Source organism: Entelurus aequoreus, linkage group LG12, assembly GCF_033978785.1.
Source record: "Entelurus aequoreus isolate RoL-2023_Sb linkage group LG12, RoL_Eaeq_v1.1, whole genome shotgun sequence".
Lineage (NCBI taxonomy): Eukaryota > Metazoa > Chordata > Actinopteri > Syngnathiformes > Syngnathidae > Entelurus > Entelurus aequoreus.
In genome coordinates, this window is record NC_084742.1 from 26735196 (window position 1) to 26750496 (window position 15301).

The 15301-nt window shown below is 36.9% G+C and overlaps 1 protein-coding gene across 1 annotated transcript; it reads right to left on the reverse strand.

Moving 5' to 3' along the window:
* Positions 1-4444: 4444 nt before the first annotated feature.
* On the reverse strand, positions 4445-9911 carry LOC133661258 (uncharacterized). Its single transcript, XM_062064400.1, has 5 exons — positions 9814-9911; positions 9000-9674; positions 8832-8936; positions 8698-8738; positions 4445-4590 (listed from the first exon to the last, which is right to left on the reverse strand). The coding sequence occupies exons 1-5, from the start codon at positions 9854-9856 to the stop codon at positions 4474-4476; spliced, it is 981 nt and encodes a 326-aa protein (XP_061920384.1). The 5' UTR covers positions 9857-9911; the 3' UTR covers positions 4445-4473.
* Between the last annotated feature and the right edge of the window lie 5390 nt (positions 9912-15301).

Consider the following 15301-nt stretch of genomic DNA (forward strand, 5'->3'; position numbering starts at 1 on the left):
GCACAACGGTCGTATTTATTCTATCAATCCCAACTCAATGATATTTTAACACCTGTAGAGTTCAGCATACGAAAAGGGTTAGAACATTTAAAAAAAATCTTAATTGATGATAAATACAGGTATTTACTATGATTGGTAAATTATTTTTGCATACTCCTAAAGATCAAGAATTACACACACTTTTAAAGTAAATGACAGGAAATTCCCCAATTGTGTAAACAAATATATTTTGCCTGGTTATATGTTCAGTTTGTAATAACTTTGTGCCAGTCGAATCTTTCGACTCTTGTTAAACTGGTTGTAAATAGACTTCTTTTTGACTTGCGATCGCGACGATTTAAATTAAATATAAATAAAAATTTGATACCAAACTGAAGTGGAAACTTTAAAAAACATGATAAACCAGTATTTGCAGTATAAAAATGCATACAACCAGTAATTAAAGCCTAATTTTATGGATATGCTCCAGTACATATGTATGTTCTTTTACATGAAGACATTAAAATAATGCCGTTCACCGACTTTTTGACCAGCTATCGAACTAATTTGACGACCAATTGCCAGTTACTATACTAATATGTGAATTAGTAGTCATTGTTCATGTAAAAGAGGCATTCAAAAGTAAAACACTTTTTCAGCATGCCAGTTGTTAGATACTCTAGCTGTACATAATAATGCATCACATTTTTACAACTAATGATGGGTTGGAGACCCCTGTCAGAGATTACCTTTTTGACCATGTGGCCCACTCATAACACTGAATTAGTAATCTTACTCTAAATATGATCCGTATCCAATAATTATATCTAACCTACTTACAGTTCAACAGGATAAACCTTGTCAAATGATGTGAAAGCATGTGTTAAATCCCAAAAGATTGATTACAAAAATAAATACTTATCAAATATACTGATTAAGCTATTTGATTAAGAATGGACTCAGAAAAACTGATTAAAAATAAATGTACATTCAATTATACAGTACCCTCCCAAAAATCTATTTTTTAAGTAATACAGGTTTCTTAAACTGTCAATAAAAATAAAGTACAAATGAAAATACAGCTTCACCACAGTCACAGTTTTTGCACTTTTTAACCTCTATTACTTTAGTTCCAGACTTCTTTTGTTTGTTTGATATTGTCATTACTGCCACAGGTGGTGGAAACGTGTTTTAAAACTTAGTACTGCTGCGGCCCATATGGACCATAACTGAGAAACAGCTATGTTTAAGAAACACTCAAGAGTTCAGGTCATGTGAGTTTGCAGGTCAATTAAGCACAGTAACAAAACGGTCTTTGAATCCTGCATATTTTGGTACCTTTGGCATTGTCAGCATCTCCTAAAATTTGTCAGCAGAAGAATTGTTATGGTCGATGGCTGCGATAACTGCATGTGAACCTCAGAAAAGAAAGTGGACCAACACCAGCAGCTGACATTGCAGTCCAAATCATCAAAGACCTTGGAAAAGTCACACTGAACTTAATCTGAAAAGCAGACGTTGGACCACAGAGCAACCGTCCAATTCTTTGTCTCTACAGCCAAGGTAAGACGGTTCTGAAATTTTTTCTGGTTCAGGAGTGGCTTGAAACGAAGATTGCAATGTTTGTAGCACTAAATCAACCTGTGGTTACAGAGGCTCTAGATCAGGGGTGGGCAATTAATTTTTAGCGGGTGCCGCATAAGCAACCCGAGCACTGCTGGAGGGCCACACCGACAATATTTCAATTAAATTTTGCTCAATATTATTTTTGATATTCCGTAAGATTAATAATAATAATTTGATTTAACCTAACTTAACTTTATACAAAAGCAGATTGCTTTTGATGGTTTTATTTTTAACACTGTCTTACACAACACTTCCTGATGTATTGTACAATGCAAAAATGGATGGGAAAATGTCCATTTCTGCACAGGGTTAATTTCTGTCACTTTATCCTGCATTATCCAACATTTTTCCCCGTCAGATTTGGACAACCATCTGTTGTTAAAAATCGTTTATAATCATATTTATTTTATATTGTTTTTTATATTGGTTTTATATGTAATTATTTTTTGTTTTTATTCAGTCATTGGTGGAGCTGCGGATAATATTTGAATATTGTTTTTAATATTGTTGTGCAGCACTTTGGAAACATTTTGTTGTTTAAATGTGCTATATAAATAAAGTGGATTGGATTGGATTGTTACACCTGCCAGTTTGTCCCATTTCAGTCCTAACATGTCCAAACACATTTACGTATGTGAACAAGTCATTACCTGTGGTTGTCTCTTTAATTGACTGCATGGCTGCCAGCTCCTCCGTGATTTGAAAGTCTGTAGTTATCCCATGTAAGAAGATGAGCAGCTGGGCGGTGCCACGTACATTACAGATCTCATCCAAAGCCAGCGAAAAACTTTTTGTGAGAAATGACAAAATTTGTCCTGATGGCTGCATCTCTGGGGGTGTGAAATTTGGCAAAAAGTCCTTGTTGGGTTTGCAGTTTTACCATCAACGCATCAGCCTCCCTTGCGCGCGCTTCATCAGACCGATTCCGCAAACGCATCAGCCTCCCTTGCGCGCGCTTCATCAGACAGATTCCGCTATTTTTCCTCGTGCTTCGTCGTGTAGTGGCGATTCAAATGATATTCTTTAAACACAGCAACCTGTGTACCACAAATTAAGCACACGGCTTTACCTTTAATTTCTGTAAATAAATACTTGGCAGTCCATGTCTTGTTGGAAACACGGCATTCGTCATCAACTTTTCTCTTTTTAGCGTCTCATCACTTGTCGCTGTGCACCTTCACTCACAGGTTACACCCTGACATACACCCATACATAACACTTTTCAAAATAAAAGCAGCACAGTTGTATTGCACGCACGACATAGATGTTTTTTAAACTTTATTTTGTAATTTGTGATTGCCGCTGTTCACATTCCCTCACACACGCGCATACGTCCACACGGAAGTAACACAAATAACGCTTTTCAAAACAAAAGCAGCACCTTTGTATTGCACACTCGACATAGATATTTATTTTGTAATTTATAATTGGCCTCATGCGGGCCGGACAGGGACGCACAAAGGGCCGGATGTGGCCCGCGGGCCGTAGAATGCCCAGGTCTGCTCTAGATGCACTAACTCCAGTCGCAGTCCACTCACTCCTGAAGCCCCCTCAAATGTTTCATTAGCTTTTGCTTGAAGACCCTTTCATGGTGTACTTTTCACACTTATCCTTTTCACTCAACTTCCTATGCATATGCTTGCACACGTGCTGTGTGCAGCCAACTTCTTCAACAAGGACCTTTTGTTGGTTACCCCGTGAATTGTTTACAGTGCCTATACTTACACAGACGAAGAAACCATAAGGCTCAGGAAAACAATATTCACAATTTTATGATGCACTGAATTTTGTGTTTTCATGCAAACAAAATAAAGGCTTGAAATGTTCAATTTTATGTGGAATACATTTAAATAATCTATGGGTTTCCCTTTCTGAGTGACAAAATGTGGCATTCTCTATTTTTCATTATCTAAAAGTCCTGTAAAACTTTGCGAATCAGTTTTTAAAGTGTTTTTTTTTTAGCTAGACTGACTTTGGGCTGATTTTCTTTTGTGTGTTGGGTTAGTTACTGAAAACCAGTAACTAGTTACAGTTACTAGTTACTTTATTTCAAAAGTAACTCTGTTACTAACACCAAAAAGTAATGCGTTACTGTGAAAAGTAACTAGTTACTTCTTTTTTTTAAGGCTCCCATTAATGCCCTTTTAGCCTTCATTTCAGTACTGTTTTATTACACTGCAGAATAATACAATCTGTTGATCAACTTGACATGCATTTGCATCACTGAACTCTGCTAGGCAGTGTGGTCTACATACAACACACAAAGACAAAGATATGTTTCAAAGGGCCACTTTATTACAGGCCAGAACAAATTGACAAAACTATTTTAAATAGCTGCAACATAACATACATACAGTAAGTAACAAACAGCATAATAACAACATAGCTGTAAAGCTGGCTTCACCCAAGGAAGGCACACATGACATACACAAAGCCTAACCAGGCATTTGTCTCTCTCAAGGAATTGTGAAATAAAATCATGTCTTCAGGAGATCAACACTGTACTGAAGCCCAGAACACTCTACGCATTTCCCCAGTTTTAGTTTAGAGATAAGAAAAGATTGGCCTGGCCCACTAGGATCCCTCTTTCTGTTTGTGAACTTTATAGTCTATACATTTAGAGTGATGTGATAATCAAACACTCTAGAAGTCTAGAATGAAAGAGCAACAGTATATAAGAGAATTGACAGATTGTGTACCTCCAGTGCTGAATGATGAGCAGAGGCAGAGTTTGGGGAGAGTTCTTTAGCGCTTTCCATGTTTATGTACTCACTGTCCACTGTGTCCAGGTACGTGGAACATGTTATCCGTGCCATTTGCTGGCTCACACAATATTATTTGACACTAATGTTACACAAAGCAACAAGCCTAATGCATGATATCGGAGTACGCACACTCAGCGCGGACGTCGTTCCTCTGTCTGGTTATCCTTCTTACCTCTTCAGCTTTCAAATCAGTGTATTGGAGATTTGTGTCTTCATCACCCTGGCAAAAATGTATCATTATTATGGGAATATTTGGATATATTTATAATCTTTTGCATAGACATGGTGTACAACAGGCATGTCCAAAACCCTGTCTGTGGGCCATATACAGATTTTCTTTAACTAAAATAACATTTTAAGCCATACTAAAATAGAAATAGACAAAAGGTGAAAACAACTAGATGCCTTGCTTTGGATATTGAGGAACAATCAAAATACAATCGCAAACTATAAGAAACTCTTCAAAAACTAGAGTTGTATCATCGACAATTACTGTTGCCTTTAATCGACTCAAAAATAGGGAATTATTTGTTAATGTATTGACAATTTAGCTTGACAAACTTTGCATTAACTGCATTTATATATGTAGGAATGCATGTACGCAGAGACAAAATGTCGATATCAGATGTACACTACTGGCTTAGGTCCTGCGATCAGATGCATGTTTTGCAGTAATAGTGTATTATTACATAGTAAACAACTGTTCAATAATTTATTTTGTGGACAAAATTAACCAGCACCCCCGCGACCCCGAAGGGAATAAGCGGTAGAAAATGGATGGATGGAAATATTTTTTTTCTTCTAAATTGTATGGTTTAGTTTAATATTTAAGGATTGACAGAAAACCAGGTGTACATATTTTAAAATGTAATAATAATAATGGATTAGATTTTATATCGTGCTTTTCAATTATTAAATACTCAAAGGGCTCACAGAGAAGTGGGAACTCATCATTCATTCACACCTGGTGGTGGTAAGCTACATTTGTAGCCACAGCTGCCCTGGGGTAGACTGACAAGCGAGGCTGCCAGTTTGCTCCTACGGCCCCTCCGACCACCACCTATCATTCATTCATCATTCATTCACCAATGTGCAGCGGCACCGGGGGCAAGGGTGAAGTGTCCTGCCCAAGGACACAATGGCAGCAATTTGGATGTCAAGAAGCGGAGAGCGAACCTGCAACCCTCAGGTTTCTGGCACGGCCGCTCTACCCACTACGCCATACAGCCCCTGTAAAATGTATATTCAAATATTTCATTTTAACAACACAGCTACCTTCAAGTGGAGAATAACTTAGGCTCCTCTTTTGTTTTGTCTTTCTTTTACTTGCTCATATTTTAAATAACGATTTGACCGTTGATTGCTAGCAAGAAATGGCAGTGCCACAGAGCCAATCAATGTCTCCATTCCGTGGCATAGGCCGTATAGGCAAATGCTAAGGGTGCCGTCCACCAGGGGGCGCCACGCCAATGTTGGCGAAAAAACAAAAAAAAAGTTGGTACTATTATTTCTAAATACAAAAAATAATCCCACGCTAATTAAAATGCAAAGTAAAGCCTATTTAATAGAAATATTATTTGTTACAACATTACTTTTCCACCCCTTTATGTATTAGGTATGGTTGTAAGCCTAGTTGTTAAAGTGCACATCATTAATGTTAATTAAGCAATATCACATAAGAGGGAATGCTGTTTTTTTATTTGAACACTGCTGTGATTCGGTTAAAGATAATCATAACATAACATTCTCATATAATATGTTAATTTGCTTTCTTTAAGTAAAAAAAAAGGTCAAAGACAAAGCTATTCAGTTTCTTGTGAGTATATACACTTCACTGCCGATGTGGGGGGGCGCCACCTAAAATCTTGCCTAGGGCGCCAGATTGGTTAGGACCAGGCCTGCTCCATTCAATAAAGTAACATGCATTTTGGATGGTAAAAAGTGCAGGGGACCAAAACTGCCCTTTGAAAAACATACGTCCTGTTGGCCAATATGTCAGTGTTATTCACCTGGCGGCCTGGGGGTCAAACCTGGTCTGGGAATGACACTCAAATCTTGCGAGACAAACATTTTTGCAGCAAATTCCTAAGTGCTCATGTTGTATAGATGAACCTGGACCACTGTAAACACATTGGCAGATTCCTGTATTGACATTTAGCCTTGCTAAACACTGGGGTCCAAATTTGTGATTTACAAATCTGGAGCATTCATCAATACATCCCTTTTTTTTGGCAGTTACACATTTTTTTCGTAATGTAATTTATGTAACTAAGGTGTTTACTTCAGATGCAGTCAGTTGTCATTTGTTCAATTTCTTTATAGTAGTGTTCCTCAAGGTTCCGTTTTAGATCTTCTCTTTTTCATCATTTGGGCTTTTCAACTGGTGGCCCGTGAAGTCAGTTAAAAAAAGAGACTGCAGATCTCTCCTGGAACTCTGACAAAATAAATAGACCAAAATAAAATGTCTACTGTAGAGGACGCTGGTTCTCCGGAATATACAAAATAAGAGTGATAGTGAGGGGAGAACTACGGCCCCCAAAACATTCAGTAACTAAATTTTAGATGAATATCCCTGTCCTGTATATTGTTTTGTATAGTATTTAGATAATCAGGAATGATTTATTAGTCCAAATTGTGGATAAAACGACTTTTAAAAAATTCAACAGACATAGCTTTAAAGGCCTACTGAAATGAATTTTTTTTTATTTAAACAGGGATAGCAGATCCATTCTATGTGTCATACTTCATCATTTCGCGATATTGTCATATTTTTGCTGAAAGGATTTAGTAGAGAACATCGACGATAAAGTTTTGGTCGCTGATAAAAAGCCTTGCCTGTACCGGAAGTAGCGTGACGTCACAGGCTGAAGGGCTCCTCACATTTCCCCATTGTTTACAATGCAGCGAGAGCGATTCGGACCGAGAAAGCGACAATTACCTCATTAATTTGAGCGAGGATGAAAGATTTGTGGATGTGGAACGTGAGAGTGAAGGACTAGAGTGCAGTACAGGACGTATCTTTTTTCGCTCTGACCGTAACTTAGGTACAAGGGTTCATTGGATTCCACACTTTCTCCTTTTTCTATTGTGGATCACGGATTTGTATTTTAAACCACCTCGGATACGATATCCTCTTGAAAATGAGAGTCGAGAACACGAAATGGACATTCACAGTGACTTTTATCTCCACGACAATACATCCGTGAAGCTCTTTAGCTACGGAGCTAACGTGATAGCATGGGGCTTAAATGCAGATAGAAACAAAAGAAATAAACCCCTGACTGGAAGGATAGACAGAAAATCAACAATACTATTAAACCATGGACCTGTAACTACACAGTTAATACTTTCCAGCCTGGCGAAGCTTAACAATGCTGTTGCTAACGACGCCATTGAAGCTAACTTAGCTACGGTACCTCGACAGAGCTATGCTAAAAACATTAGCGCTCCACCTACGCCAGCCAGCCCTCATCTGCTCATCAACACCCGTGCTCACCTGCGTTCCAGCTATCGACGGCGCGACGAAGGACTTCACCCGATCATAGATGCGGTCGGCGGCCCGGAGACGGAGGAAGTCAAGGTGAGGTCGGCGACTAGCGCGTCTGCTATCCATCTCAAAGTCCTCCTGGTTGTGTTGCTGTAGTCCGCCGCTAATACACCGATCCCAGCTACAGCTTTCTTCTTTGCAGTCTTCATTGTTCATTAAACAAATTGCAAAAGATTCACCAACACAGATGTCCAGAATACTGGGGAATTTTTCGATGAAAACAGAGCTGTTTGTATTGGGACACAATTGTGTGCCAATACTTCCGTTCACTCAGTGACGTCACACGCATACGTCATCATACATAGAGATTTCCAACCGGAAGTTTCGCGGGAAATTTAAAATTGCACTTTATAAGTTAACCTGGCTGTATTGGCATGTGTTGCAATGTTAAGATTTCATCATTGATATATAAACTATCAGACTGCGTGGTCGGTAGTAGTGGGTTTCAATAGGCCTTTAATTTCACGTCAATTGGGCGTTAATGACTTGAAAATTACCAAAACGATGAATTACGAATTAAAAAACGATTGTAGATTAAAATATCTTATTTGACTGTAAAAGTTACTATTAACTACTTGGCATATTTTGACCTACATCAGATGGTTACAGCATGTTTATTAACAAACAAAAGTTTAATAATATGAAGCAGCCCTATTTTACTGCATGTAGACCTCAGTGGAAAACGTTTGGAGTTTGGACACCCCTGCTGTCCAACCACATTCATAAGGAAAAATCAATACAGAAAGTAAATAAATGGCATCTGAGACACAAAACATATACCTCCTCTGGAGCCGAGGCAGCATGTAATGGTTGTCGTGGGTCTAGTTAGGGGAAAGAGAACCTCTTTCAAAATGAATGTACTTCATAAATGATGCACTTTGCAATGAGGCACAGACTTGAACTCGCATCCTTACCTGCCTGATCCTGTGTCTTCTTCTTTATGTTACAGGCCAAGATGACAATCACCAAGACGGAGAAGGCCAAAGCTCCACTTAAGATGTACACCAGCAACGTGTCACCTGCAGACGGAAGTGTTATTTGCAGGTAAAGCACTCAGCAGCCACACCAACTGAGTCCCTTACGTTCAAGGGTCACGGTGGTGCCCTTCCCAAACAGGATGTGTCCACACATGGCCACGGCACAGTAGTACGTCCCCACGTCTGCGTCGTTCAGTCCGCTCATCGGTACCTCGTAAAGGCAGGTGCCGTTGGACCTCCTCCCTTCTGAAGCGTGAATGATCCCTGGGCCGGATCCGGGCTCGTTCCATAGCCAGTAAACCTGGTGTTCCTCGTCACAGGAGGACATGGTTTGGACGGTGCAGCTTAGAGTCAAATTACCTCCATGGAGGATGCTCTTAGATGCTGGCTGCTTTACTGATGCTGGGATGTCCCAGGCGGAGGCTCTCACCTCCACTAAAATACTCTCATGGAATTGACTGATGGACAAATAATTAAATATGCAGAAGTAGGTCCCAGAGTCTGACATTTGCGCATGTGTGATGTTCAAGCAGCTCCTGTCGGAGAGAACTGTCAGGCTAAGGCGGGAGTGCTTCTCCGGTTGGCCGTGAAGTTTGTTACTATGGCCTTGGGTGTAGGAGCTGGCCAGCAGTTTTGGTTTCTTCCCAGGCGTTTGCTTGTACCAATAGAACATTCCGAAGTCGAGCCCTGTGTTTAAACACTCCAAAGTCACGTTTTGGCCCGCCTGAACCGGCAGATGGTGCATGTACGACGACGACGACCTCTGACCTTTTGTATGAGCTAGTAAACGACAAGACAAAGTTATAGATGCTCATTATCAGTTTAGTAAGGACACCAATCAAAAACTTTCCAGCTAAACTTTATCTGCAATCATCACAGGAATCTCTTTAGTGGAGGTAATGGAGGGGGGGGTCCTCACCTAGTGTCCACAGGAGGAGACAAGTGACCACACGGAGCGTCATTTTGTTGTCTTAATGATGAAGGAGCAGCTTTATGAGGTCTCTATACTGACTTCACTCATCGGCCAATCAGAAGTATGTGTGTGTGTTTCCGCTAATGTAAACTTCAATGTCTTAGCAATCTCCCTCATCACATCCTGTTTTGTTCATGCAATGATATTTGCAAGTGTTTATAACACACGTACACACCTACAGCATAATAGGAGCAGCGAGTAAAGACCTCTAACAAATTACTGTAATAGTAACTACAGTATATTGTGTGCAAAAATGGCTGAATCATTAGCATTTATTTTTATCTGTAAATGAACCTTGGATTTGCAATGGTGTCATGTGCCCACTGGGTTGCAGAGCACACCATCTTTTGCAATATAAAGTAAGCCGACAGTATGTGCTATAAATCTGCACTTTTGTTTTCACACAGTTAATCGATAGTTACTTACTCACTGGAGTGGTTTTCGACACTAATGTGTCAGTGGTTAGAATTATAGTGAAATCTAACAGTACACTTACTGTATTAAATAGTACCAAATACAAATGAACAAAGAATAATTAAATGAAAGCATGTTTAATTGGCACAAGTTCAGTTCAGTTCAGTTTATTTTGAAGATGCATACAACACAATTAGAATTTAATGCATCACATATTTCGAGTTGTTTCATTACAACATGTTCGAAAAGGAGTAGGAAGAAGCAGAGCTTATTTACTCTTACCCCTTTTCATATCCTAGCAGTCTTATCCTATGTCTTTGTTCTCTGTTTGTAACAGAACAGTGAATAAGTAAATAATAAATAAATAGATATACCATAAGTAAGTAAACAAATATTAAATACATAAATAATTATTGTCTCTCTTTTTTTTTTTAATGGTTCAAGATATTCATGATAATTGTTCTTCTTTGTACTTTGTGAACACTTTTGGTTTGAACAGTCTCTTAAACTGGTCTTAAGTGTTGTACGTGCATACAGATGTTTTAAATGAGATTTTCCTCTATGGTAATATTTTTCCTTATTTGTTGAGAATAATTGTTGTACATTCTTGGGTAGCAGGCTATAGTTTGCTTTGTACATAATTTTAGCTGTTTGCTAATGCACGAAGTTGTTGAATTTCAATATTTGTGATTTAATAAATAAAGGGGTTTGTATGTTTTTTATATCCAACATTATGTATTATTCTAATTGATCTTTTTTGTAACACAGTTAGTGAATGAAGCGCACATTTGTAGTAGTTTCCCCATATTTCTACACAATAACTCAGATATGGTAACACTAGCGAGCAGAAGAGAATATGAAATGATTTTTGGTCCAGAACTTGTTTGCTTTATTCATTATTGACATGTTTCTTGCTAATTTAGGTTGTATATTTTTTTTACATGAGGTTTCCAGTTAATTTTTTATCATCTATTATTACACCCAAAAATTTGTTTTATTTTACCCTTTCAATATCTACTCAGTCTATTTGTATTTGTGTTTTACTTTCTCTTCTACTGTTATCAAATAACATTATTTTAGTTTTGCTTAGATTCAAAGATAGTCTGTTTTTGTCAAACCATCTTTTTAATTTGTTCATTTCTTCGGTTACTATTTGTATTAGCTTTTGTGTGTTCTCTCCTGAAAAAAAACTTAGTCGTGTCATCTGCAAATAATACTAACTTTAAGTCCTTTGTAACTTTACAAATGTCTGTTGTATAAAGATTGAAGAATTTTGGTCCTAGAATTGATCCTTGAAGTACGCCACAAGATATTTTCAGCTCTGTGGAAGTGTGTTTGCCCATCGTCACTTATTGCTTCCTGTTGGTTGAGTAGCTTCTTACCCAGTTCAAGATCAACCCTCTGATTCCATACTTTTCTGGTTTGTTTATTAAGATATTATGATTGATTGTGTCGAATGCTTTTGTTAAATCCATAAACACTGCAGCAGCACATGTTTTACTATCTATTGTATTTGTGATCTCTTCCATTATTGTGATTAAGGACAATGATGTTGAAATGTTGGCTCTGTATCCGTATTGGTTGTCTGTGGGTGTTTTAATTTTATTTATGAATTTGTCCAATCTGTTGTTAAACAATTTTTCAATAATTTTAGGAAATTGTGGAAGTAGAGAAACAGGTCTGTAGTTTGTAAACTGGTGTTTGTCTCCAGTTTTATACATTAGTATGACTTTTGCTATTTTCATTTTGTCTGGGAATTTGCCTGTTTGAAATGATAGGTTGCTGACATATATTTGAAATGTTCTGAAATCTCTTCAATAACCTTTTTTATTGTTTCCATATCAAACCCGTTAGTCAGTTGAGGTCTTGGATTTACCTTTTTTCACAATATTGATTATTTCCCCTTTTGTCACACCTTCGATGAACATCACGTTGGGATTTCTGTCTATGGTGTCAATCAAGTCCTCAACTGGCTCGGGATCTGGAATCTTTTCTTCCATATTTGGTACAATGTTCACAAAGTATTTATTGAAGCTTTCAACTACTTCGTTCATATTGTCATTTTCGACATTTTCGTCTGAGAAGTATTTAGGGTAATCCTTCTTAGCACCAATTTTAATAATGTTCTTTTACATTTTGTACTTGTTTTCTGCCTCTGTGGATCTTTGTGTTATAAATGTTCTATATAATGTATTTTTCTTGTTGCAAGCATTTTTCAGTCCTTTTGTCATCCATGGTTGATTGGTTTTTCTTTTGCTTCTTACTAAGTTGTTTCAATGGACAGTGTTTGTCATAAAGCATTGTGAAAGTATTTTTTAAAATTCCATATGCATTATCTAATTTTCCCTGTATAAAAGGTCCCAACTTTGATCTCTCAGGTCATTCTTGAAAGCTGTCATACTTTGTTCTGTGCATATTCTTGTCATGTCTGTTTATCATGTTTTGTTTTGGCCATGTGTTTGTTTTTTGGACTCTTTTTAGTTCCTGGTTGCACTTCCTTGTTTGTTTGTTTCCATAGCAACTCATTAGTTTTCACCTGTCCTGTCACGCACCTGTTTCACGTTTTGAGTCACGCACCTGTTTTCACTGATCATGTCACTATTTAAATCTGTCTGTTTCTGTTGTTCGTCCTGGCGACCTCACACTATTTCATCACTCTGCTTCATGTCATGTCACAGTTCTTTGCCAAGTAAGTTTTGTTCATTTATGCCACAGTTACTGTTTTTGTTTTATTGTTCATAGTTTCTGCCTTTGTGCAAGTTTTGTGTTTATACCCAAGTTTTGTATTTCCGCCATTGTGCGCGCCTTTTGTTTGCTTCCCTTTTTTGTAGTTTATTAGTGTTAAAATAAAGAATGTATTTAAATTCACGCCTTGCCCGTGCCAATTTTCCGTTGCCTTCTGGAGAAACAAAACCCAAGAACCAAGTCGTGACAATTCTTCAAAATGTATTGTAGTCGTCAATGTTCCTCTTCTTGTCGTTATAGATTATGAAACCTGGCAGATGATCACTGATGTCGAATTTTAGCAGGCCAATTGTAGTATTACTATCAAAATCATCAGTAAAAATATTATCAATAAGTGTGTCTCAAGATTCTGCTTGGCCTTGTGATTTTAGGATATAAACTCAGGCTATACATTGTGTCTATAAAGTAATCAATGGACTTTTGTTTGTTAGGGTTGAAGAGGTCAATGTTGAAGTTTCCACATAAAGTAATTTTTTGACTGATTTTATTAACAACTCATTTCTCAAACATATTAATGTTTGACTTACTTGATCTATGTATACAACTGATTAATATGTTCTTGTATTTTTCATGACATATTTTAATGGTTAGACATTCTAAGATATTGTAATCAGCTAATGACATATTTTTTTTACCACCTTATAGTTTAGGTTCTTCATCACGTACACAGCTACTCCTCCTCTGTTTTTGTTGATTCTGTTGATATAATTTAGTTCATATCCTTTCAGGTCAAAATCCATTCCTTTTTTAGCATCCATCAATGTTTCTGAGATAGCGATCACTTTGAAGGGTTTGTTAAATTGTTCCAAAAACTGCTTCACGTTATTGTAGTTTGCATACAAACTTCTGCTGTTTAAATGACTAATCAACAGTTTATTGTCGATTTTAATGTTTCCGTTATATTGTTCGTCTGTATAATAAAAACAATTATTCCTGGTATGAAAGAAAAAAAATTGTATCTGGGTCTATATCCTTATCTAATTACGGACTGTTATGATCTATGCTGCTGAAGTTTTTCAGTTCCATACTTTCCTGTTTAGCAATCTTTTGTGTTGCCCTATTAATGTCTATAAGTGTAGAATAATGTGCACCTGAGTAAAGATCTTCTTGTTCGGTAATCTTTTTTTTTTTTTTTACCCTAACCAAGGGTTATTACTTGAAACTGAGACTCTGACAATACAATTGCATTGTGTGAAGCTGTGAAACTATTAGGCTCTTCTTTTAAAGTTATTTAAATCATGCAAGCAAGTGTTTATTGCAATTAATCACGATTCAAAAGTGTGATTAATTTGATTTAAATAATTAACCGTGTGACAGCACTAATATAAAGCCAAACAGGACATACAATTCCTTAAGTTTTTGAAGGGCATTAAAACATTTGGATTCATATTTATTTTTACTTTTTTGCTCAAATTTCTCAATTAACTTCAGTCCTACAGAAAAATATCAAACATGTTATGTTTCGATTTTCAAAATTTTTACCATTTTCATTTTGAAGGCCTTTTGATGAGATGCCACATGGTTTAATTTAGTAGAATAACTCATGTTATGCAAATGTATACTGATTGAAAACTCATTTGATCAAAAGGCCTTTAAAGGGTTAAAATAAAATATAAAACATTACAAGTTTGGGATTTTTGTTTGGCTGAAGTTGAATGAGCGATTTGAGCCAAAAAAAAAAAATCTAAAATGTTTTTCATGCTCCGTTGAAAAAGAAACCACTTTTATGTCCTGTTTGTCTTCGTACTGTGAAAGAATTGGACATTGACATTTTAAAATCTAACATGAAAAAACCCTTTGAGGAAAAGTCATGTGTTGTAGAGTAACACAAAGTTTTTGGCCAAACAAAAACAGTCTGCCTTTGTCCCTAGATGAATTTAAAGTATTATTATTATTATTATTAGTATAATTACTATCTATATACTAACAAATGCATCTCGTGTGACCAAAGAGCCGTTTTGCATCTCATAGTATCATTCATCATAAAGGGTGAAAGCGGAAAGTTTTCAAAATGCAAAAAACAAGAAAAGTTCAAGTGTCTTTAAAGGTACAATGTCCATAACGTTATACATTTATATGAACATAGAGGCAAGTAGAGCTGTAAAACGCTTTGGATTGACAATATTCTTTTTTGTGTGATATACAAATAACAGTGGAAAAAGTGTATACGTATGACAAAGACAGCAATTTTTTTTTACCCGAGACCATTTTTTTATTTAAAAAGGAAAGTTAAAAACCATGAACTGACTTAAATGTAATGAGTTGTCAACAGCAT

Bases quoted from the DNA above. Each gene is read 5' to 3' on its own strand.
- LOC133661258 (XM_062064400.1), bottom strand. From the start codon at position 9,856: ATGACGCTCCGTGTGGTCACTTGTCTCCTCCTGTGGACACTAG. The intron at 8,937-8,999 runs GTAAGGGACTCA...TTCCGTCTGCAG, and splicing joins CACCACCGTGACCCTTGAAC to GTGACACGTTGCTGGTGTAC. The intron at 4,591-8,697 runs GTATATGTTTTG...CATTTTTGCCAG, and splicing joins CTGCCTCGGCTCCAGAGGAG to GGTGATGAAGACACAAATCT.